Source organism: Prinia subflava, chromosome 3 (genome assembly GCF_021018805.1).
Source record: "Prinia subflava isolate CZ2003 ecotype Zambia chromosome 3, Cam_Psub_1.2, whole genome shotgun sequence".
Classification (NCBI taxonomy): Eukaryota; Metazoa; Chordata; class Aves; order Passeriformes; family Cisticolidae; genus Prinia; species Prinia subflava.
The window spans coordinates 39998869-40023931 of NC_086249.1; the positions used below are offsets into that span (position 1 = coordinate 39998869).

General features: G+C 39.0%; 1 protein-coding gene and 1 long non-coding RNA gene across 5 annotated transcripts in view; one reads left to right on the forward strand and one right to left on the reverse strand.

Annotated features, from left to right (window-relative positions):
• The window catches only part of STARD13 (StAR related lipid transfer domain containing 13), a 285754-nt gene that overhangs the window by 234536 nt on the left and 26155 nt on the right, over positions 1-25063 (reverse strand). For all 4 annotated transcript variants that reach the window (XM_063394783.1, XM_063394784.1, XM_063394785.1 and 1 more), the window contains one exon: positions 5233-6145. In XM_063394783.1, the coding sequence (XP_063250853.1) occupies positions 5233-5988 (756 nt within the window). In that variant the 5' untranslated portion in view covers positions 5989-6145. The remainder of the gene's footprint in view (positions 1-5232; positions 6146-25063) is intronic.
• The window catches only part of LOC134549212 (uncharacterized), a 40268-nt gene continuing 25492 nt past the window's right edge, over positions 10288-25063 (forward strand). Inside the window, exons 1-2 of the long non-coding RNA XR_010080027.1 lie at positions 10288-10702; positions 12885-12935. This is a non-coding gene — a long non-coding RNA (uncharacterized LOC134549212). The remainder of the gene's footprint in view (positions 10703-12884; positions 12936-25063) is intronic.

The window sequence follows — 25063 nt, forward strand, 5'->3', positions numbered from 1 at the left end:
AATTCATTGGCAAAGACTTAAAATTTTCTGATTACTTTGTCAGATGATTATGACACTGGTATAATCAAATAATCATACCAATAATTATGGTATGATTATTTGATTAAAATGTTTATAGGTCACACAAAAGAACACATTTCTTTTAAGGAATCATAATTGACTTTAAGGACTATGGCTTTTGAATGAATTTGCAGGGATTTCTCTCCTGTATTTGTGAATGCAGCAACTGGCAAGACAGACTGACAGATGTCATCTACCTAGATTTCTCTATGGCCTTTTGACACAGTCCTCCATGACATCTTTACCTCCAAACTCAAGTCAGATGGATTTGAGGGGTGGACTATTAGGTCAATAAGGAATTGGCTGGATGGACACAGCCAGAGAACTGTGGTCAATGGCTCTGTGTCCAGGTGGAGGCCACTGACAGGTGGGGTCCCTCAGGGCCCTGTTCTGGCACCTGTGCTCTCCAATGTCTTCATCATTGACATCAGCAGTGGGATGAGTGCACCCTCAGAGAGTTTTCAGATGACACCAAGCTGAGCAGTGCAGCTGACACAACAGAAGGATGGGACGCCATCCAGAGGGACCTGGACAAACCTGAGAAGTGGCCCTACAAGAACCTCAGGAGGTCCTACAAGTCCAATAGCTGCACCTGCGCCAGGGCAATCCCAGACATGGGTACAGACTGGGAGAGGAACTCATTGAGAGCAGCCCTGCAGAGAAGAACTTAGGGGCTTCTTATGGATGAAAAGCAGGACGTGACCCAGCAAGGTGCCTTCACAGCCCAGAACGCTAACTGCATCCTGGGCTGAATCAAGTAGACAAAATGAGGGACAGATGTTATGGAAGCGTCCATATTGTATTTCAGCAAATTATTCCAGCCTAAATCTTGTGATATAAGCTGATACAATGATTATCAAACTTTTCATCTGGCAATGATTGTGTAATGAAAATAAAATGCACCTAACTGTAGTACAAGGATAGAACAAGGAAGTTAAGGGCAGTAAGTGAATAATCAAGGAAAGACAAACTGATAATCAAGTTTTTTCCCATGTAATGTAACAGTAAATGACTGTTTTCTGAAATAATTTCCAGAGTTCAGTTGCCTTAGCTTTAAATGTCAGAAACAATGGCGCTTTCACAAACCTCCTTTAGAATACTACAGTTTTCCTTGAAGATTTACAGATGGTGAAAGGTGATGGCACAGCTCCCCCGCTAACACAATACAGAGCTGCACACAGAGGCTGTCTCTGACATGTACTGGCCACTCCCATGCCTGTGCAGCCTCCTCCAAAAGTCTTTGAACTTACAGTCTGAAGGCCAAATCCTGACAAAGATATTCTTTGTGAATACTACCTTAATTACCTAAATTATCTGTTTCGGTCATCTTGTCTCTCCCGGGGAGTGGCATCTCACTCTTTCTTTGACCCAGCTGAACACAGTAACATTCAATGCAAATATTAGTCCATCATTATGGTGCTTTAAACAAACAAGCAGGTTTGGTTTAGATCTTCCTAAATGCCTTGAAAGAGGCATGATGTGAATATGAGGGCAGACAGGGAAGCTGCAGAGGGGCTGCTGGAGCGCCTAGCACATCCTAATGGTTACTCTATACAGTTCCTTTCCAGCACGTGGCCTTCCTGACTTAGCCTCTTCTCTCTCAAGGGAGAGAGAAACAGAGGAAGCTGTGACAACTCTTTTAGGTGCCCTAAGTAATGTCAACAGCAACAGAAACCTTTCTGGCTGTTCCAATTGCTAATATGGGCTGCCCAAAGAAACGATTTGAAATTGCCCCAGAAAGGATTTTCAGTTTGCTGCCGTGTTGGTAGGACTATGCTTGTCTCTTCGCAGCAGCCAATGTTATAAGTAGGATTTTGATACTGTCCCTGGCGTGAGGGAAAATCCATGTCAATTCACCCTGTCAAGGGTATGATTTCATCATACTTTCTTACTGCCTAATATCTCCCTAAAATACCTTCAATTATTTACTCGCCTGAAATGTTACTCCTGAAAGTAACACATACTGTTTTTGGGCTATGTAAGGATAGGATAAGCTTACTGATGGAAAGTTAAATAGCAGTTCCTGGTTAAATACAGTCTTCAGCTGTGTTCTGCTCAGCACAGTTTGAAGAAGTGACAATCAAGAAAAATGTTGTGTTTCAGAAGCTATTTTGAGTAATTTATTGCCTCTGCACACAGAGTTGGCTGCATGCACAAACACCCTATCAAGTATAATATGGAGACTTGAAGTTAAACAAGCAAGGAAAAATGGCTGAAGGTGCCACTTCAAAGCTGCAAAAGAATCTCTGGACAGAACTAAGCAAATAATCATAGAATTATTTAGGTTGGAAAGAACCTCTAAGAACATGTAGTCCAACCATTAGCCTAAGTATTTGGGCAGAACTGTGTTGGGCATTAAATGTACTGCTGATTACAGACTCCTGACAAAGAAAAACAGATTGCCAAATTTAGATTTTATGAGAAAGCACAGGAAATATATGTGGAACTGCTGTGAGGGTGGAAACTTGGGGACCATGCAGAATTCATAAATTGAACAAAAGTGTCATTTATCTTGTACCACTCAGAAGAGGCAGAAGCTGTATGCCTTTGGAAAAAGAAGAAAGAACATTTTTTAAAGGGCACCATTATATGAATTGTTTTCAGCAGTTTCTTCTACTTGACATAGAGTTGGCAGCATACACAAGCTGAATTTTTTCCATCTTCCCTCTACTTATTTACTGCTCAGTGCACTTGAACATTTGTCTCTGCTTATTAATTAGAATGAAACAAGAAGTTCAAGAGTTGTCACCTAAATGCGTGTAACAACCATTTAAGACGAGATTGGGACACTGCTTGTGGTGACTGCCTGCAAGGGCCAGGGCTTCCATCTTGGAGAAGGTGACAGCCTTTCCTCCTTTCTAGAACTCAAATAGGAGGTTTGCAGTCAGTAACAGGTACATCTGCCTAGGAATGCCCCTGCAGAATAGATCTTAAACACATTTTCACCATGAACTCCAGTAGCAAGGATTTAGCCAGGATCTTGTGGAGGGTGATGTGTATGATTGTCTGTATCTGTATAGTTAAAGTAATCTGTTTATTATATGATTTTTAAGTTTAAGATTTGGCAGTAAGGGTTGCCCTTGTCAACATTTTTACCCCATGCTGTCTTTATTTATTTAGTTTCTTTCTACTAGAAGGACATTTCTCCCTAACACCATTTCTAAACAATAGAAATAAGGAACTTGACAGTGACATACATTTGCTTCAACCAGAGTCATGGGGGGAGATTTCAGTCTGCATAGTAATCCATGACTGCTGCTAAAACTTGAGAGACAAGATAATATTTTTAATTTTTTTTTTATTTTTTAAATTCTCAGATGCTTTTCAAGAATTACGCATACTTATTTACATAGAAAAAAAATCAAAACCAGGACTGCAACATTGCATCCAGTTTATGAAATGTTTTGACACATTTACTGAGATTTAATGGGTAATTTCACATGCTTGTCTGGAAATTTATAATCCATTATTTTGCACTACAAGCTGCATCCTTGAGTTTATTTTATGGCATAGACATAAAGTAAACTAAATGACAGCATCTCCTGCCGTCTCCCTTTTATCTGTGGGAATGACCTTCAGCAAAAAAAATCCAAAGGATGTTGTGCATCCATTTTGAGATATATTATTTTCATTAATGTGAATGTTTCTGAGTAAATGAGGCTTAGGTTAGAAGAACAATGCAATTACTTCATAAACCATGTTTCATGAGAATTAGGGTCAGTATTGCATCAAAAGTCGTGCTGTTTGAGAACCATTTTTGGACCTTGGTCTTCTAATAATATCTGCTGAGAAAGATTTCTAAAAATCTGGCTTATTTCTTTGAGTGCTGATGGGTTTCTGCAGTGAAGTTGGGATATATGTATGAAATAGAGCACAAAACTCCCACTCAGTTAAGGGCATAATTAGTCACCCCAAACTGGAGATAGATTAGTACTAAAGGAGAGAAGCAATTAAGTATTTTATACCAGAGTTTTGACATAAATATGGACATTATAGTCCAAATTCTAATTCCCTTCATTTAATCAGAAATCAGTGAAGCTCTGTGTTATAAGCACTAGAAGTAAAAAGAGAACTGCAGGCAGAGAAAATAAAACACACTGGGTAAAAGACTACAGGACTACAGCCTGGTTTTCAAGGCATAGAGCAGATTTACATGGAAAATAAATTTTAAAATCTGGAGGAAGGAGAAGAGAGAGGAAGGAAAGGTATGCCTGGCCTGCAGGTTAAGATCAATTTGTGCTTCAAGGTCAGGAACATTGGAATTCTAAGGGTTTGTTTTTGCCCACTATTTAGAGTTACTTCATATTTTTATACTAGAACTGAACTTCTCCAACGATAAATGTGTTTAGCTCCAGTCATTTGGTTTGTCACCAGCTGCAAGCAGGGAGAAACTGTGCTTATTGTCCAGACTAGTGACAATTCAGCTGGGAGGCTTCTGTTCCTCCAGTTCCAATAAACAAAGTTAATTCACTCAACTTTTTTTTTTTTTCTGGAAAGGTTACATATAGTTGGATGATTTCTATTACACAGCGTTTTTTATGTTGTCCTGAAACTTCTGTTTTCATTTTTGCCACTGGTCTATAGAACATCATCATATATAACAGCACAGATACAAAAAACCCCACAAAAACCCAACCAACCCAAATAATTATTATATATCATTCTTTAACTTGTCCTCTACATTGTTTTAATGAAATAATAGTGCAAAACCCAGTTATTAAGTGGAAACAGTGCTGTGGGTTAGGTGACTCAGTGCTTCAGTGCCCCCACACTAAAAGCGCATTTTTCAGCATACAGAAATATATTCTGCTCTAAGACTAAATGTGAGCTCTATGCCTTCGGAACAGTCCTTAGACTGTGTGCTGTACGTGACACGATATATGAGCTTGTAGGAATGTAGGAAATGGAGCCAATGTTCCCATTTAAATAAAAAAGATATCAGAAAACCAAAGTTGGAAGTTCAGGCTAACAGAAGTGTGGTCAATCTAAAGTAAGATTTGTCTAGTGAAAAAACCTAGTATAATTTTACTGTAGGTGTAGGTTCTTAATTCTGTAATTCATAATAATTATTACCTTGTAACAATTTACACAACTCCTTTTCCTCTTGTAACCAACCCTAAATGACACCATTTCTTTACAACACACTTGAAACTAAAGAGTAGCTTGTATTACCTCCAGCTCCATGTGTTTTTCTTCTTTGTCATGGTCCTTCAACGCCTTTTCAGAATGATTATTGCCGTCTTCTGAATGACAGATGGGCTGATATTTAGTAAGTTCACGTTTAGCTTGCTTTCTCCGAGAAACATTCCTTCTCTGAAGACCTTTGAAAAATGCCTCATATAGTGGCAGTTCTGTAAATGTATCATCATCCCCTCTGTTATCTGCTTCCTCCTCGTCAGAAGAAAAATCTTCTGCTTCTCCTGTCTCACAAATATGGAGCTTAGTGTCAGCTTCATGAGATAAAAATTCAAAATCAGAAAATGTGATAGCACATGGTTTGTGTTTTATGACTCTGATCTCATAATTTGCTGCTGGTTTCTTGTCTGAATTTTTTCCTGTGAGAGCTGGCCATTCTGTGTGCATGGGAAGGTCTAAAGGATCTTCCTTTGACGTGTGCCTTGTAGAACGGGATAATTCTTCACAAAGGTGCTTTGTCTTGGGCTGGTTGGTGGCACTGGCATGCCCTGCAGCCATGCCAAGTTGTAAGGATGTCTCATTGTGGTCCAATAAGGACGACACAGACAGCATGCTCAGCTCAGGTTCCAGTAACACATTCTGAAATTCACATGGACTCGTCTGATTTTCTACCTTTCTTTGGTATTCCTCATACTTGGGTTCCTTTGGAGCTCCCAGGCACTTGGCAGATGTAACATAAGGTGAGCCCTGTTCTTCTTCATAGATGTTAGTTTCCATTCCAATGGGTTTCATCCATCAGAGATCAAAATTACTTCATTCTTGTTTTTCTTAAGAAACATAAATCTACATATGTAGCCAGGAAGTATATTCCTAGTTTTCCAAAACCATGATCACACAGTCATTTTTAACGCTTGGATTCTCATACAAAACATCTGAATCCTTTCAGCTCCTGAAAAAAAAAAATTAATGACAACATGCTTGTAATGGAGTGCTTCAGCAAAAGTAACCCTGAAACATGAAATATCTATATCAAATTTACTTCAGATTTACTCGTGCCTCTTCAAAAATATTTCATGTATGCAGATAAATGAGCTTAAAACATGAGAATTTTGACTTCTTTTGCTTAGAGACTGGGAAAGAAATGGCAAATGCAGAAATGTTTTTTCATTAATGACTCTAAGTTGATTATTGACACAACAGTTCAGAATAATTTAAAGTGACATTAGACATATGCTTGTTATCTAAAAATGTGTCTGTTTACTATATTTTGATTGTCTGTTAAATCACTGACAACTTTTACCCAGCTCTGATAAAGCTACTAAAATGCTATAGGGAAGACTAAGGAACAAAACATAGGGAAATGTCAGAGGGAAAACAGACAGAAAAGAAGACGTCAGTACGGGTATGATTTTCTCTGTCTCAAATTCAGGGAATTGCCAGTGCAGTGCAGCACCTGCCCATTTCCAATAGATTTGAAAAGGAAAAGGAGGAGGCTAAAAATAACAGAGAGGTTCAGTACTAAACTGGAGTTGGCCTTGTCTGCTTTACAAGTCTTAATGTCCATGCCCACATCTAGGCAGTACAACTGCAATGCACTGGGAGCAGGGAGCAGCTGAAGAACTGATCTTGCATCGCCAAATAGCTTCCATTCACCCATACATGTCATTTACTTCTTGTGACAGACTGAATATTGATAGTATTTATTTTAATGATTGTTTCAGTACTCCATCTGTGAGAGAGAAAAGCAGAACAGAAGCTTTTCAAAATAAAAAGAGAAGATTAAGCCTTTGATGTATGTGGCAAACCTGTCAGTGATGAGGAAGACATGTCAGAAGGCAGCACTGGGACTGTCAAAGTAGGAAGCAAGCAAAATAAGATGCTGGCATGTGATATGCCTGTCACTGCATGTGCCATAAACTGAGCAATGCACACCAGCTAGGCTTATTTTAGTGCTGGTTAGTGTATATTTTACTGTTACAGGCATACCTTTGGTAATAAAATACTGTTACACATCCAGACGATTTGGATTTATTTTATTACCTTTGTCATTGGAACTGCAGCTGTAATAGATGAGAGCATGTAGGTACACACTGTTTATGTAGATCTCCTCTCAGCTACTGATAGCTATTTAAACATCAGACATTATTGTAAACTGTCTAACCTCCCGCTGGAGTCAGTGGAGAGAGAAAAATGCTTCCAGAAGGTAAATGATTGCACTTGTTTTCCTACTTTGACATGGGAGAAGTCTCCCTCCTGGCTTGATTGCCTAATACAAAACTACAGAGGATGTCTAGACAAAAAAGCTTACACCAGTCATCCAGCCTATAGAGGGACGAATAATGCCAAGAAGAATTTCAGCCCATATCTGTGGTACACAATAATAATAGATTCCATTATCTGTGCATGAATGAGAAACCTACTTCTGAGGGCCTCATTTTCTCAGGTGCTCCAGGTTACTCATCAACACAGAATTGACTTCACTTCCAGAAGCAGAAGAACTAATTGAGCATGTCTTCAAAAAAAAAAAACACATTCCCACATTTAGATGGAATGATTGGAATAACTAACTTTTCTCACAATATCTTGTACACTGTGGGCACAGTGAAAAAGCCTCTTGCCATTTCAGGTGATATTTATCTGTGATTATCACTTGAGCCATCACCTTTGCTTCTGAGTCCCTGACACTCAGCACCCTGGAAGAAGCCATCCTCCCACCACACAAAGCCAGCTATAAGCCAAAAAGTTCTGCCTATTCTATAGTGCCCACAGGGCAGCAAAAGAGCTTTGGCCTGGCTGCTCACATCAAGCAAGAGGGTGGGTTGTGTTCCCCAGCCATTGCTGCTCGTGGCTGTCCTGTTCTTCATCTGATCATAGTTCCAGAAGAAGTAGCAGTACTCAGGTCTCCAGGTCTCCTCCAGAGATTATCTTTCCCAGTCTTCACCCCTTCCTATTGTCATTCTTCCCATCCGTTAGTCATCCTTTCCTGCACTCTCTTTAGTTTTGGTAATGCTGCCAAGCAGGACCTGCTGTGATGACATCTGCAGAAATACACCTCTTTGTTCATAGTAACATCTTTGCTGTAATAAGCCAAATATTCAGCAAAAAATGCTCCAGAAGCAGTTACAGAAATTCACAGGATCACAGAATGGGTTGGTTTGGAGGGGACCACAGGGGGTCATCTGGTCCAGCTTCCCTGCACAAGCAGGGCCATCCTGGAGCACATGGCACAGGACTGTGTCCAGGCGCTTGTTGAATATCTCTGGTGAGAGAGAGATTCCACAACCTCCCTGGGCAATGTGTTCCAGTCACAGAGACTAGAACAAGGGAGAATAATAAAGAAGTTATTACAATAAAGAAATTCTTCCTCATATTTAGGTGGAACCTCCTGTGTATCAGTTTCTGTCTTGTACATCCAATTCTGCAGTAGGCATGCACAGGATAAGTGAATTATATATATGTTTTATTCTAGTACTTTAAGATGATGCTTTAGACTCCCAAACATAAATGATCATCCAAAATATTGTATGTTTCATTATCTCTCTATATAAATCTATATTACTAGCATTTAAAATCAATAACTGACTTCTTTTAAAACTTTGCTAAGTTATTTCTCTCAAATGAGTTTTGGTTTTTACAGGATATGTAAAGCTGTAATTTTTACAATTTAATTGCAAAAATTGTGAAAAAGTTTTTGTGTTTACTGGATTTGATTATTCTATTGTACTCTTTATTTTTCCTGAGATGAGACGAACAAATCAAGAATGCAAAAGCATACTGGTTTTGTGCAATTACAGCAAGAAATCTCTGAGGAGGAAGTGGTGAGAAGAAAGAATTTCAGTTTACCCTTGCTCATCCCTTTTACTCAATCTAGCTGTGACTATAAAAAATCCCACACTTTTATGTATAATATTAAATTCCATATTTATAAAGAGTTACACGTAGACATTTCTAGCTCCTAAAAAAATGGAGCATTCTTGGCAAAGCAGAGAATTTAGAAATCCTGCCCATAGCAAAATTTGTCACTCAGAGTGCTCTGAATATTCAGAGCTAAATCTGTACGTGTTGCAAAAGGCCTCTAAGACAGTCCTGCAAAAGAATGTAATTCTCACCACAATGATGAATGTATGCACATACAAGTTCTGAAAACTAGTAATCGTTCTGGAAAAGGTCTTCAAGGCTTTATGAACAGGGAGATTACTAAGTAAATGCTGTAGCATTAGCTCTACTGGTAGAAGCTAGTGTAGCGAAGGATGTGGAATAATGAAAGTACATGTAGGTTTTTCAATTAGAAAGGGAATGCAAGGCTACCAGAGGTAACTGTCCAACCAGAACTGACTCCAGGGAAGCATCAGTAAGAGCCAAAACATTAAAAAGCAACACACAGGTTTTTTGGGTTTTTTTTTGCTAAATGTGAAATGTATATCTGAGTGTAACAACTTCAGCTGTTCACACACGTGACATTAAAACTTACAAATAGAATGTTATTTATTAATGAAAACTCCTTATAAATCATCAGTAAATTAATACAGATTTGTGATATAGCTAGTGACATGCCATGGAAGGGAAGTCCTCATGAAGCCTCACAGATCAACCTCTCTGTATCATGCTCTACTGGCTTGATTCCCCTTTGCCTGAAATCAAATTATTATGATTTATTTCACAGCGTTACTCTAACGGCAAGTCACCTAAAAGAGCTTTTCAAACATGGCCTAAATTAGTACATTTCAATACCCATTATGTATTTTGGCATTACAGAACATGTGAATATATGTGACTTTTTCATTTAAATTAAAATTAAATCTGAACTGACATAGTAAACAGGCAAATCAAGTCCTGATCTTGGCTGGAACAGTATCCCACTCAGCTAAAATAAAAAGTTTCTACCTCTCAGGCCCTAGTGCATTTTTGGCACTTTCACAATGACTTTGCTTAGTATTTTCTATTGACTTATACAATATTACCCTGAAAACTTAAGCAAAAAAGGCAAAAGAATGTGACACACTAAGGGAAAATGACAAGATTAGGATTTTTTCCTGATGATAATTTTACCTGTTTTGCAAGGTAACCCCATATTTTTCAATTCTGTTAATTTCCATAAGTGTAACAACAGGAACTGCGTGAGTTGGCAAAAGATCCTCCAAGCGTTGGGGCAGAACAGAAAAAGAAGTGAGCAGATCCTTAACAAAAGACATTTCAGCTTCCTTGCTGCACAAGAACTCTGCCAACAGAAGTATGTGTGAGAATCCCTGGGGCGAAAACAGCCTTCTGCAAGCATTGGCTGAATTATTTACAGCAAAAGACAGAAAAAAAGGAGAGGGGAAGGAAAAAAAATAAAAAGAGAGAGTAAGAGCATGCTTCATAGGAACACCAGGCACTTCTAAAAATAGAGCATGACCTCATTCTTCACATTATGCCAGACCTTAACATCGTGCTTTCCTTTATCACCTGGAGCACCTGGAGTCAGGTTCCTGCTGCTAGAGTTTGGCTGCTGTCAGATTTTGAAAAGGTAGGCAGTGAAATGCCTTTTGATGTAGTATGAAGCCAGTGTAAAGGAGTACCAAAATTAGCTTCCATGTCACTTGCAAATCCTAATTATTTTTTGCCTAGTTTCGTCAAGACCTACATTTGCTGCCAAAGCTTTACAAGTCTTTCCTTTTATATATATTAATAGAATCATAGCTTGCAGACAGACTTCTGCATACACTGCAAAATGTAGCTGTAGTGCAAATTACTGGACACATGGGCCTTTGAGTGTGATGATAAATCAGTTATTTGCAAATGCAGCCTGGAAAGAAGAAGGGTGTATTGTCAGTGGAAATAGAGAGTGAGAAATCTTTGCATTACAGTTAAATTTTGGAAGTTTTTTTCTATATTGCTTTTGAACAGACCAAACAGCAAAAATGGAAATGCTGCAATACCCTTCTACTTGTTTAATGAACGTATTCATGTACTCAGGCTTGTAGCTGTAGATCACGTTTTTCACCTTGAGATATCCTTGAGGCAGATACTTGGCACAGATGCTGCCACAGCTACGTCCATCCTGATTCATTTCAGTGAGAGAAGGAGGTGGCACTCAGATGCTGGTTTCTCTTACTCCTCATGTTACCCCCTGATTGCCTTCACTGAAGTTAAGCAGTATTTTATCCAGCAAAAAATATGGCATAGTTATGAATGAGTCAGTCAGTAAATGAAGCCACATCTTCAAGCAATCATTTTTCAGGAATCACTTTATATGACTGTTTAGTGAGGGTTATCTGAATTCAGAAGTGTTCATTATCCCAGGACAGCTGCACTACCAGGTCTGTCTACTACCAGCTTTGCCATCACTGCCCCCACCTCCACTGTGTCAGAAGCTCATGCTCATTGGCAAGGAAAGTAAAATATCTTCTCAAATGCAACAAACTAAAATGATTAAGAGACACTTTGTTAATTTAATAGTGCTTACATTTATGTTTGTCTTAGTTGCAACTGTTGGTGGCAGATGTGCTGTTTTCCAAGCACCTTCTTAACAGAGCAATGTCAGCAATTTATTTACAGCTGGACCTACTTGCAGTATATAAGAGGAAAGACTGCTATGAGAGGAATTGTTGACACATTTTGTGCTATTTGCTGAGCCTGAGGCTGAGTTTAATCCAGCAGAGGCACTAACATCCTGCCAGTATGCTGACTCAATTGTATTTCTGCCTAAACCAGCATTTCCAAAGGCACTGTCATTGTCACCTGACACCACGTGGTAATTGCAAATAAGGTGAGAAAATATCCTCTGCAATACGACTACTGCCCTTTCTAAGAGCTTAGATCCATGGGCAATGTTGAGTTCTAGTTCGTTTACATGAGGTGGGCCTTGATTTTGCAAATCTTTCTGCTCTGTGCAGCCTGTGAATAGCATGGTTACAACCCTGAGCAAAACCAAATGGCAGCAATGTGTGAGCAGCAGTACAGCATCTTCAAAGAATAAGATCTGTCTTTCCTTCTGTCAATAGGCACCTTTTACCACTGCACTCAATGTGCTACTTTTGTATTTCCTGTTCTGCCTCATGTGCCTTGTCTTACATGTGTGAAATGTACCAGCAATCTCCTGATAAGATATTGGGCAGAGGTTGTTTGTCTGCATGCTTTTAGAAGGCAATTTTGAGTGATATAAGATTGCACTCTGAATTGCTTTAGAAATTAGACCTGATGTAAAGATATTGCCCTAGAATACTTTGGCTTTGTTTTCATTCGAGCAGTGCAATCAATGGCTACTACAGGAAGAGTAGCCAGCTATACATGGACACTGTTCATAAACACAAGCTCCAAAATGAACCAACACATGATAAATATTTTTAAAATAACACTGGATAAACCACACAGGATAGGAAAAAAAATCTGTGTCACTTAGACTGATGAGCTTCACACTGGTAAGATCCCAGGTTTTTATCTAAGATGCCAGACCAAAGTGAGGAAACATCCTTTCTGCAAGAAAAGACACACAGGTATGAGCTGCTTTTCCTTCCTGTTCCTTCAGCTTGTAAAGTGAATTCCATTATGTATGTTCATGGGGTGCTCAATGGACTGTTTGGAAATTAATCTTCATTTTGCACAAGTGGAAAGAAGCTGGAAGGACTGATTTTTTTTTTCATTTTGGAGGATGTCTATGATAACATAGTTATATAACACAGTTGTATTCATATCTTTGTATTTTTAAGCTCCTGAAAGAGAAATGACATAAGACAACCACTTCTCACTCTACAAATTAGGTAAATAACAAGCAGCTTTATTTTATTTTTTTTTTCTGTTTAGCTCTTCTCTATTCAAAATTGTTTATCAACCAAAAAAATCTTTTTCACAGCCTGCAAGTGGCTTGCAAAACTGTACATATCCTTCTGAGAAATCTCTGCTGAACCTGTGATACTGAATAGCAGCTAAAAGCAGTTATTTTGGCATTTCACAGGTCAGAAACTGGTATGGTCTGGTTTTATATGGTTCATAACTCCTTAAAATTAAAGAAATTAAGTTCTTTAAATTTATTTCCCTCTCTGAAAAAGAAAAATACATCACTGTCTTGGGTACCTTCATGAGAAAGTATCAATTCATATTAATTTCTGTTTAATCATTATTATCCACAATCTGCGTATAATTGGATGCTTGCATCTGCTATGACAATACAGGCAGTAGAAGAGTTGTGAGCTGGAATCAAAATTCTGTATCACTAAAGCATTGTCTTAATCACTTTGCATCTTCCATCCATAAAAAATGTTTTATTTACTAATAGTCACGATTGAATTTACACAAAGAACATAAGAGACTGAGGCTTCATCAGGCACCATGACTGAAGATCAGCACTTGTTTTAATAGGATGAATTCTTCTTGCTAATATTGTTTATGGAAGAGAGTTGCATTTCATTAGAAATATGTGCTCTTTTTCCCCTGAACTGTGTTCTCTTAAACAGGGAGAAACAAATTACACCCTTACACCTCTCCAAGCTTCTGATTTTCCCATAATCTATTAAATTCCCCAAACAGCTCCAACACCCTTCAGTAACTCTTTAGTGCAGGGTTTCTGCTTCAAGCTTCCTTTCCATCAGCAAGTTCAATTTCAAGTCCTGGTCCTGATCTTCAAAGCAATCTCAATGCCTTGACTCTTGCTTCAGCACCCTCTGTCCTTGCCACCTGTGGCCATGGCCAACACAGGGCTGAATGCCTGGTGCACGGGAAGAGATGCCCCAGCAGCCACCAGGAGCTACTACACTCATTCCAGGAGAAACCACATAAACCCCCAAAATCTCTCTTGCTGCTTTCTGAGTGAAATACAGAGATAAAAATAACTCACAGGACACTGGTGTTTGGGATAAGAACTGTCTCAGTTGGTCTGCAAGAAGCCACTCTAGAGAGTGGGAAGCAGCCAGGCCCCTGTAGCTTCTGAACCCTGCCCAAGCACATTTATCCTGCTTACAAGACCTGATTGTTTCTGATACCTAAGCCAGCTGGCTGAATACCTGAAAGAAAAAACAGGTAAATTCAATCTCCTGAACACAGGCTTCTAATGTCCTTTGCGACGTGCTAAACTAACCCACTAGGCCTTCAGCTGGCAGCTCAGAGAGGTGTGAATATCCTCCAACTCCTCTGACATACCCACTGTGTGGATGCCATAGGACAGCAGGGCATCTCAGGGGCACTGCTTGGCACCTGCAGGTAGGCGCTTGTTTAGGCAGATGAATTGTACTTTCAGATTCCTTGGTAGGCTATTCAAAGAACTTAACTTCAGGCACCTAATTCTGATGACTAACTTAGGTTTCTTAGTCAAGAGCCTTAATCTCTCCTTTCCCTATACAAAAAGCCTGCATTCTTAATGTCTGCACCTCAATTCAGCTGGCATAAGTACTATATTGCTTCCAAAAACCAGTGTGTGTTAGTCTCCTGGTTAAGCAAAGAAGCTGCTGTAGGAAGCCAAATTGATATAAACTGCCAGCAGCTCCCTGCTGCTTAAGGACCTGTTTCTGTGCTCCAGTACATTATTAGGGAAACTTTCAAGGCTAGATCAGAACATACTCAGAAAACAAACAAGAACAAGCACTTTAGTGCCAGGTTTGTGGCACTTCAGCTCCCCAGGTTTGCACTCCTATCACACTTATAAAGTTTCTGCAGTGTTTTGGCAACATGCTACATTTCTCAGTTGAAATACCCTGCTTAGTGCAAGACTGGTAAACAGCTTGAATAGACAGGGCTTTGATTTATGAACTGCATCAATATGGTAATGAGCACATTGGCTGGGCAATTAGTTTTAAATTGTATAAGCTCACACCAGCTCTTGTTATTATGAGTACAAAGGTTTGTCAGAGTACCTCTGAGTTCAGTATTTCAGAATCCTCTAGTGTCTTTATGCCTATTAGACCAGAACCGAAGCAAATTAAAGCCTCTGCTACACCTTCTGAATCTAATCCCACTAAACCATGTGCATGAAAATATCAGCAACGAATAGATTAAATAAATGCATCCATTTAAAATGCTACTTTGCATGCTTTTTTTTTTTTCCCCCAGTCCAAGATGGGCTTTGATCTCCAGCTACGTCTTTATCACCCTCTCTAATCAGTGTCTGTAATGAATGCTAGAGAAATGGTGACCCTGCAATAAATGTCAATTACTACAAAGGCCCTGCTGCAGGGCAGCCCCTCCTCTCAACACCTGCTGGGTCCACGGGATATAAACTGGCAGCAAGGGAGGACTGTGTCAGCTCCAGTGAAGATCAGTTACTTCAGAGGGAGCAAAAGTTATTTTAGAGGAACCTCCTGTGATCCCTATCTGTATGTGCAGAAAGGCCAAAATTAATCTCGCCCAAAAATTTTTTGTCAAAGAAACACTTTTTGGTACAAGAACTCTTTCTTCAAAATTAACGTATTTTTCATGGAAACCATGCATTTTTGTTTAAACAAAAAAACAAAACAAAACAAAAAGAACACTTATGTTGGGAGGTATTTGCTCCTTTTGATTAGTTTTCAAAGCTTTCAGAAGAAAGAAGTCTTCGAACATAAAGTGCTAAGATGAGTACTTCAAATTTTCAGCCTTTCTATCTCTTGCTCTCCCATGTGATTTTAAAAATTATATTGCTAAGTATTCAGTTAATTTGACAGAATTTCATAGTTCTTTCAAATTCTTCTGTTTGGGGGGTAAGCTTTGTTTTGTATTTTTTCCCTGATAAACCAGGCAAAAGCAAAACATCCAGCAATACTTAATGACAGCTGCTTTAGAGATGCTCCAAGTTTTATTTAGGTACAAAAGGAAGTGTTTCTTAAGCCAAGGTGCATATTTGAGGCCTGAATAGCTATTTTGAACAGATTCCCTCTTTGCCTTTCTGCTTTTTAGGTTATTTCTCCTGTTATTTGAGATCTTCCAATAATTAGTTACAGTCATCTGTTTTCCAGTCTCAGTTCTTTAATTCCAAGTTTCTGCTTAGTCTGATTTCTTGTTTTGCTTGCTAAATTAAAGAGATTTGTGGTATCAGATGTTCCTTCCCCATGGAAGGGGTCACTTTTTATCAAACAACAGCACTCCTTTTTTGGATAAACTCAAACATTTCAAGTGGTTTGACAAATGTAGTCTAAAAATATCTAAACTAGCTCTAAGCCTACTAGCCTAGGTCTCACAAATAAGGAAGCAATGGAGCTGAGGCACACTGCTGTGATATACCTTTTTTTGGGGGGATAGCCAAAGAGTAGATCAGGTCTTTACATGATATCTGCAATAACAGTATGCCAAGTTCAGAGGTCATTTTTGAAGCTGTTCCCTGAAGCCTTCATAAGATTGGCTTCTTTTGCTATTTTGTGAGACTTCTTCAGATTTTCTCCACCTGTGACATCTTTCTTCTATGCAGACTGAAACTGCCTGGGGTGTTTCCACATGACTTTGTGGAACAAAGTGACAAATAAGCACCCTATCACAAAAAATTATGCAATCCACTAGCAAATGCTCCTTAAAGGGACTGCTACACCTGAATTGTAGTCCACAAATAAAGAAGAGCTGGATTTTTTTTTTCCCCAAAAAAGTGTTTTGGAGTAGAAAAAAAATACCCGAAACATTTCATGTGCAGTCTAACAGCTATATAAAGCAAAAGTGCAGGATAATTATTTCTTAACATATTCTGGTTTTCCTTTACTATAAGCCATTTCTTTCCAACCTTTAAAAATAAAAACGAAAGATAAATAGAAATCTTAATCAAAGGGGATGTCAATTGCTTGGCAGGATGAGGCTCACACAAACATGAAATTAATTTAATCTGATTTCCATGGAAATGCGGTATTGATGCAAATTCTGTTACTGAGTCCCTTAAATAAGCAGAATGGTTATGTCCAGGTTCCACACAGCACACAAGTGTTAAATCAAATGATCAACACCCTCCCCTGGCCAGGCAAGGGCCTCTGCAACTTTATTCAAATAAATGAATCTCTGACAGAGATGGTGTATTTCACCTTAATTTTTACGAGTACAAAGTTTTGTGTTAACATAAAGGAGATTTTCTTTCCTTCAGAATGCTGTAAGTCGTTAATTCAGATATCAGAGAGTAGCAAAATTAGTCATTTTTCCCTCTGGTAACTAGAAAAAAAGACTAATTGCTTTGACTGTGTTTTAGAAGTGCCACAAATTCAGTTTCGGTATTCCTTCATTAAAAATGCTAGTGTGTTTATCTGTGCACATTGCATGCACTTTTACAGAGACCCTCTTATGACTGAGGATGCCTGTGCTATCTTAGTGGCAGTTAAAATTCAGTTTTTCCATTAAGCTCAGACACTGTAAATCATACCAGTTAGTGTATATTTGTAATGCTAGATATAAAGTCTTATTTTAACACTGAGGAATAAGACATAAATATTATTTTAACACTGAGGAATAACACATTAAATATTACCACATTGGTAATATTTAGTTTTAAAAGTATAAAAAGAAGTAAATATTTTACGGTTTTATTACCTCTCTGCTCAAATAAATGGGAGAACAAATGCTCTAAGTTTAAGCACCTACCTAATGCTCCAGAAAGTTCAAGGCTAAAGTCTTTGATGTTTTTATCACTAAATATATAAGGAGGCTTGATCTTCAAAAAGCTACATGCCTTTCCTTTTGTAAAATGTGAGCCACTTCTAAAATGTGTCTCTCCAAAGGGAAAATGTCTGGCATCAAACACTCTGATTTCAAAACTTCAAGCTCTCTCTGGCTGTTTTTTAATACGTCTTCGTCCCCATTGTTCTTAAATGGAGCTTTAAAATGGTAAAAGACTGTAACCACTGCAACTCTGGCTCCCCAAGCCAAAGTGCTGACAGGGCAAAGCAGCTGTGTGAAATACGGACCTCCCTGCACACCTCATGCAGGCGAGAATTGCAAACCACCCACAGCAGAGTGGCCATGACGAGGAACCAGAAACGTCACCTCCTCTGGCCACCCACACCAGGGCACTTACTGCTGACAGGTTTTCCTCTGCCACCTCCCTCCCTCTTTAAACTGCAGTACATGAACAGTTTTTATGCTTTTTGCTGGTGGGGGAACATGGAATAGGTCTTGTTCATCTTTCATCACCAGAAGTTATGTGAACAGGTGGCAGTGCCCGCAGCCACAGAAGTACCGTGTATTATTAACCACAGGGCTGCACTGCTTTAGTCAAGCCACACTTTGCAAGATGATGCTGAAAAGCAGTGAAAAGCAGAGTTACTTTTAATCTTTCCTGGGGAAAACCAGAGCCCTGTTGTAGAAACAACACAGGATGCACAGCAAGGAGAAAAATTAGCTGTGCCACTTCCCAAAAAATATGTCCTCCAGACTTCAATGAGCCCTGGAAGAACTATAATCTGAGCTCAATAAATAGGCTGCATGATAACAAATGAATGGATAAATGAAGACTTGTAATAATTTAAAATTTCAGTTGCTCCAGCAGACAAAAATTAACTACCTTGATCAAAGTGTGTATAAATATAGAGAAAATTATAACACCACTCTGAAACTGCTTATATCCACAGCTTAACATACTTATCAACCTTTTCCCATGTCACTTTAGCATATTTATATTCTTAAAACATAACATCTCATATACTAGTGGAATATTTGCACATATGCATGCATTTAGGCAAGGACTCTGCTTATTAGACAACCCGGGATGTACTCCCCATGTGTTTGCTACAGTGCACTCCTGTCATCCCTTTAAATCATTGGGAAGGCTGTAGTGATTTCATATTCCTAGGAGTTTCCATTGCAGTGAGAGGTTGACAACTATCAGACTGAGAGCTGCTTGACAGACCTTCACCTTGCTCCCACTGAAAATGGATATTACCATATGAATTTTAGTGACTTGTTCCACCATTCTGTAGCCTGGGATTTCCTGCTGCACCCTGCACGTGAGACAGGCAACGAAGGACGTGGCAGTACAGGAAAGGAAATGGTGAAACAAGACATGTTAATCTTTGACTGCGTGCTGTGATAAGTAATTAACATTGCTTCTGTGCGAGTTATTTACATCTAATTGTGTAATTTTGCAAAAGGTTCCGTTTCCCTTTAATTTGGATGCAGTACTTACCTGGCAACATCAAACTTCTAGTAAATTCTTGTCATAGATGACCTTCAGCTAAGTAAAGAAATGTTAACCTGCATAAACAATTCCAAAGATATTTGAAAGTACCCTAAATAAACACCATACCTGTGAGGGTACAGGCAAGTAGAAGGCTTTTATGAGCTTCTGCCTGAAATACTGTTGAATTTCCTCTTCTCAGAGTGACAGGCAGAGGGCCATAGAGTTTACCTGCTATGTGTTTACTGCTACAAAACCCCCTTACCACACCCCATTTCCCTATACAATGTAGACATATGGGAAAGCAGCAGTGTCCACCATTCATTTGCATTCTTCAGGCTGAAGACACTGTCAGTATTGTGTGTGTCCAAAATAACTGTTTCAGCTATGAGCCTCAACCTATGCAAGCAAGATAAAATACTGTGACTACTAACTTCCAGGACTTGTTTTGGGAGAGTTTTTATGTAATGCTGTCAGTCAAAGAGTGTACATGAAAGCAATTCTTCAGAGACAGTTTAAATGCTACTGCAGAAATGCCTACCAGACTGTGAAAGTTCTGTTTGAAGGGGTATTAAAAAGACAACAAGCAAGGTTCCCTCAAGCATGTGTACCCTGTTCATACATGGCCATGACAATTAGAGTAAATGCTCTTTATCAAACATAATTTTATCTCAAATCAACATTTGTGTGGCAGGATTTCAGTTTACTCTAAAAGGTACTTAAAGAACTGGTAATTAATGAAATAAAATTATACTAATTTTAAGGTTTTTGAATTCTCCATTTCCACTTCTTTCAAGAAAACTTGAGAGCTTTACTTTGCGCAACATTTTCCATATGGAGTTGCCTCACTGCATATTTGAGGAGCTTATGACAAACAGGAGCACACAAGTGAGGATAAGTAGTCACATTTTTGTGTGCCTGTTGTTATGAATTCAGCAATGCTGAGTGCCTCTCACTCTGTAACAGCTGGTATGAGACTTAGGAATTTCAAAACACTAGGTGCTTCTACATTTCACCAGAAACAGTGGCTAAATTAAATGCCTTCAATTTTTTCCCCTCTCCCAAAAGACATGTGAGAAATCCACTGCCATAGAAGTGCAGAGGAGCTTAGAAGTGTCTGTGGCCTGCAGAACTGCCTGGGACAGCAGAGGTAAACTGAGCACAAGTGATACAGAGAAACCCCTTCGGGTTTCCTTTGTCCTATTTATGCCAAACACCTTGGTGCTCCTGATGCTTCCCTTCCCTTGGTGGATGCTCTGCAGTGAATGATACTTTGCAAGCAGGGACAGGACAGGACTCTCCGTGCAGCACTGGTTGGGCAGGAGGGAGCTGCCCATGGCCCCTGAATCCCCACCAGCTCTAGAAACAGCTCTCAGAGCCAGGCAGGAGGCAGCTCAGGCACAGCTCTTTCAGCAGGCACAACTGCTTGACTCTGAAGGTTCCTGGATCATGGATTCGTAAACTTGCTGAACATGAACAGCATCTGTTAGTAGGGGTCTCTGTCTTGACTTGTAAAGTGAGCAAAAAGAGTAAAGGAAAGGACCCAAGGACAGAATTGTCAAATGCAGGGAAAGAGGGGTTTGGACATGGCTTGCTTTCACAGAAAGTTTGAAATGCCTTAGATTTGGGGTAGAGGTTAATATTTTTGAGCTATACGTTACTTTAAGTGATCTGGCACTGGTCAGAGAATGAGCGAGCTCATGCTCTACAGTTACATGTGGAGCCATAACTCAGCCCATCTTAGAAAGACTGTGAGCCTTAGTCCTTCTAAGCTGCAAAAAATAGATAAGTGGGAGCAAGGAGCAGGGCCTGGGACTCTCCCTTTCCTGGGAGATTATTCTCACAACAGGCCAAAGACCCTGGTATTTTGCTCACTAGGTTTGGTCCTGTAAATCTCATCTCCCTTTCAGAGTAGTGTTTGTTGCTGGCAGGAGGACTGTGCCATGTCAGAGGATGTTGAGGCCTGGTGGCTGATGGACTTTCCTAAAAAGTATCAGCAGTGTTTTAGACAGTGGGTCTAGAAAGCGAATGTTCCAGCTTCTGGGCAATGAGAAGCTTCTTTTGCTGCTGCCATTAGAGCAGCATTTCTTCTGAGTTCATGAACGTCATTAAGCAGAGGATCTGCTCCCAGGGAAGAAGGTCCTGCTTTATTCCCAGCCTGGGCTGCTCTCAGCACAGGTCACTGGGTGGGTCCTGCCACGGGATGGGGGCAGATGGGCCAAAGCACTGGGAGCCACTGGCCCCAAGTTTTGGCACTCACCAGGCCCGAGTGTCCATGCCAGGCAAGCCATCAGGTCTGCTTTCACATGGAAACCAGAATGGGAGAAGTGAACAGGCGGCACTGAGAAACCCTGGGATCAAAAGCAGGGGCATGTAGAAGCTGTGTTAATTGGTGCTTAAAGCACTTAAGGCAGAAATTCAGAAATTAAGATCTGAGGCAAAGATGACTCAAAAGCAACACACTGGGTTTAGCTGGCATGCATAGGGAGCTTCCCTATTAAAGGGAGCTAAACATTTGTCAGTGCCAGAGGGCTTTTACAACAGGAGAGCTGCTTTAGCCCCAAAATGGTGTTTTCTAACAATGCTCTGTCTCTCAGTAAGGGAACACCAAAGCTGACTCAGAGAACTCTGAGCTGAGACTCTGCCCAGAGGAATAATATGAATTATCTAAACCACTCTCACATCTCCCCCGTCAATTTACTAAAAGCACCATATCTGTACTTGGATCTGTGGCTTAAAAAATGTGGCCCTAAGGCAGGATTTTTTTTGCTGCTATGTCAATACAATAAAAGATCCAAAATGTGTTTAAGAGTAGGCTGATGTGGATTAAAAAAAATCAGTAGAATTCTCAAAATATTGTTCTTGCTTTCTCTGGATAACATCTTACAGAAAGACATGTTTCACACACCATGATTTTAAAGTGATGAAATCTTTGCTTCTCCACTGCCTCTTCTTGTGACTCCTCCTTTAGCTCAAAGGAGTTGTGCCAATATAAAAAAAAGTGTTATTTGTATTGTGGTGGAGCCAGGATGCCACATAAAGAACCTGTTCTTTATTGTGTGAAGTGCAGTAAATTCACAGGAATGAGTCCCTGCCCAAGGAACCCGTAGCCTATAACTCTGAACATGGCACAGCACAAAGAACTGTGGAAAGCACAAACGACCATACAGACCGTGATGGGCATAAAAAACCACAAATGTTGGCCAGAGACCACCTAGAGGCTCATGAGGCTGGCTGAGGGCTTTAGAAATACTGATTCATCACAAAATGCTAATTTTACCGTCACATCTGGGATAATTTTTAAAATGCATTAAAAAGAATTAAAAAAAAACATAAAAGCATTACTGAGTTTTGCCTCAGTACTAAAGACATGAGGATGTTCCAGGAGGTTTGCCCATTCCAAATTCATGTGGAATCAGGAAGCAAAATATAATTTCAAAATATAGATGAAAATATTTTCAGTGATCTTGTGGGAATACCATTCAGCTAGTTACTCCCTAATGTTTCTTTATGCATTTTGACTTAGGTGAGATTTGGATCATTTAACTCATTCAAACAACTTCAGCCACCTAAAGTAACTATTTGCAAAGTTTTGACAGGTCAATGCAACAGTTTGCTGTTACATATTTAATATCATTCTTTCTTCTAAGTGATTTTTCAGTCTATTTTGAGGAGTAAAAAATAGCTTATTCTCAGCCAGAAATCAATTAAACCCCATTCATTCAAAGGAAGATAATTCTGTCTACTCAAGGACATTTTCTGTGTTAGTGCCTCTTTTCCATGAGTCCATAGAGTACTCAACAAAATAAGTATCACAATTATGGAGGAAAGACCACGGAGGAAACAAAAAAAGAAAAGGCTGTGTACATAATTTCTAGAACACTTTGCACCTTAAAACTTCCGGAATGAAATATTACATCAAATTCAAAGACAAAAACCTCTACATTTTATACATTTTACTTAATGTGTTACTAGAAACAGGACTGAATGAAGTAATTCTCAGTCTGTCATTATGTTTATCCTTAAAAAAAAAAAAAATCTGGGAAATTGCTCTCCAAAGAGATGCATCTTTTTTTGGCAAAAGATGTCCTCACCAAGCTTCTTTTGCTACCTCAAAATAAAACAATTTCCTTAGTGAAATAAACTGTATGGTCAAAGAGAACTGTTTGCTATAATAACTGAATCTAGAATTTCTTCCATGAGAAATCTTGTTCAGAGATTTTTTTTTTCTCCATTAGCTACCCAACTCTTATTTACTGTAGTTATTAAAGACAGTTCTTCAGATGATACCACACCAAAGAACAACAACAACAAAGGATTAAACATGGTGGTTTGCTCCAAATGACTGGCTGAATCAGAGCAAAACATATTGCTGAGGTGTGTCTTCTGCTGAGGCTCAGAGTCTTGGTTTTGCATGTTTATGGCTCTGCTGTCTAGTTGCATTTTGTTAAAGATTATTAATATAACTAGATTTTATAGATATCTAATAAAACATTCTATAGCAATACTTTAAACTTTTTGTAAAAAGTGTCATTGCTGCATTATTCATTTTATTGACTAGTGCATATACAGAATTAATCAATTTGAGCTGCAAAATAAAATTACATGTAGTACGGGTTTTAGCATAGCTAAAAGATTTGGCTGAGGAAAGATGTGAGGAGATGGGATGGAATAAAAATTAGAACTATTCAAAGTCTATTTATTAAAAAATTCTTTTCATGGAGCTATGAGAAAAAATGTGAGAAAACCAAACCAAACCAAACCAAACCAAACCATTATAATAGGTCAAATACTCTAGTTCCTCTTTTTTTTTTTTTTTTTTTTTTTTTTTTTTTTTTTTTTTTTTTTTAAATTAATTTAGGGAGGCATTTTGCCAGCATTAATAAAATGCCTTTTCTGAAATAAAAGAAACTAATTTTAGAAGAAAGGAATTTTTATTATGAATTCTATCAGGAATTTCTGTTTTGAAGAAATTAACAAAGCTGTTCCCATCCTCATTTGCAGCGAAATACACTTTGAAATGTTAAATTGTCTTCCAAAGTCTAATCTGTGATTTCTGCTATTCGCCAGTCCAAACCCTTGAGAAAATAGTCACCGCTCTAGAAAATCAACAAAATTTATAGGGAAGCATTAATAAAAAAAATAAATATTATTATTTCTATCACAGATACTGGATGAAAAAACCTGAGGCTGGAAGATGGCAATTTCAGTTTTTCTTAAGTTGTCTTGGAACAGAAGGTTCAAGGAAAGCCTCAGAGAAGACAAAACTGTTACTCTTCAATCCAAGCTTGAAAACATGGCCTGTTAGGCACAGTCTGTGTGAACAGTTTTCACTGTTTTTCTGAAAATACGCTGCACATGAGAAGAGTCTGTCTCTCCCCAGGGATAACAGGAGGAGCTTTGGGTGACAATTATTGATGGGTTATCTTTGCTGCCCAATTGAATCTCACCACGACTGAAGCACACATTCCATCATGAGACACCAAAGCTGATCTCCTGGGAGCTCTGGATTTAGCTTGTCACATCTCCATTTCTAGAGGGGCTCAGCACAGTCCTCTGGGAAGCTGTGGCAAGCAATCAAAGTCTCAGTACTTCAGCAGAGACCTTTGAACGATGTAGAGGTCCTAGAGATGCCCCATCCCCAATTAATCTACAGATGCTGTAGTCTTGGGATTAGTCTATCAAACTTGTTAATGGGACATTTGCCACTAAAAAAAAATAAATGGGCAGAGCATACACAGTGATATTGGCAGAAAGAAGTGCTGCCTTACTCATTATTTTCTCAGGCTTCTGGTGGAGTGAATAAATCAACTCTGAACATTGTTTAGGAAACTTGCAACA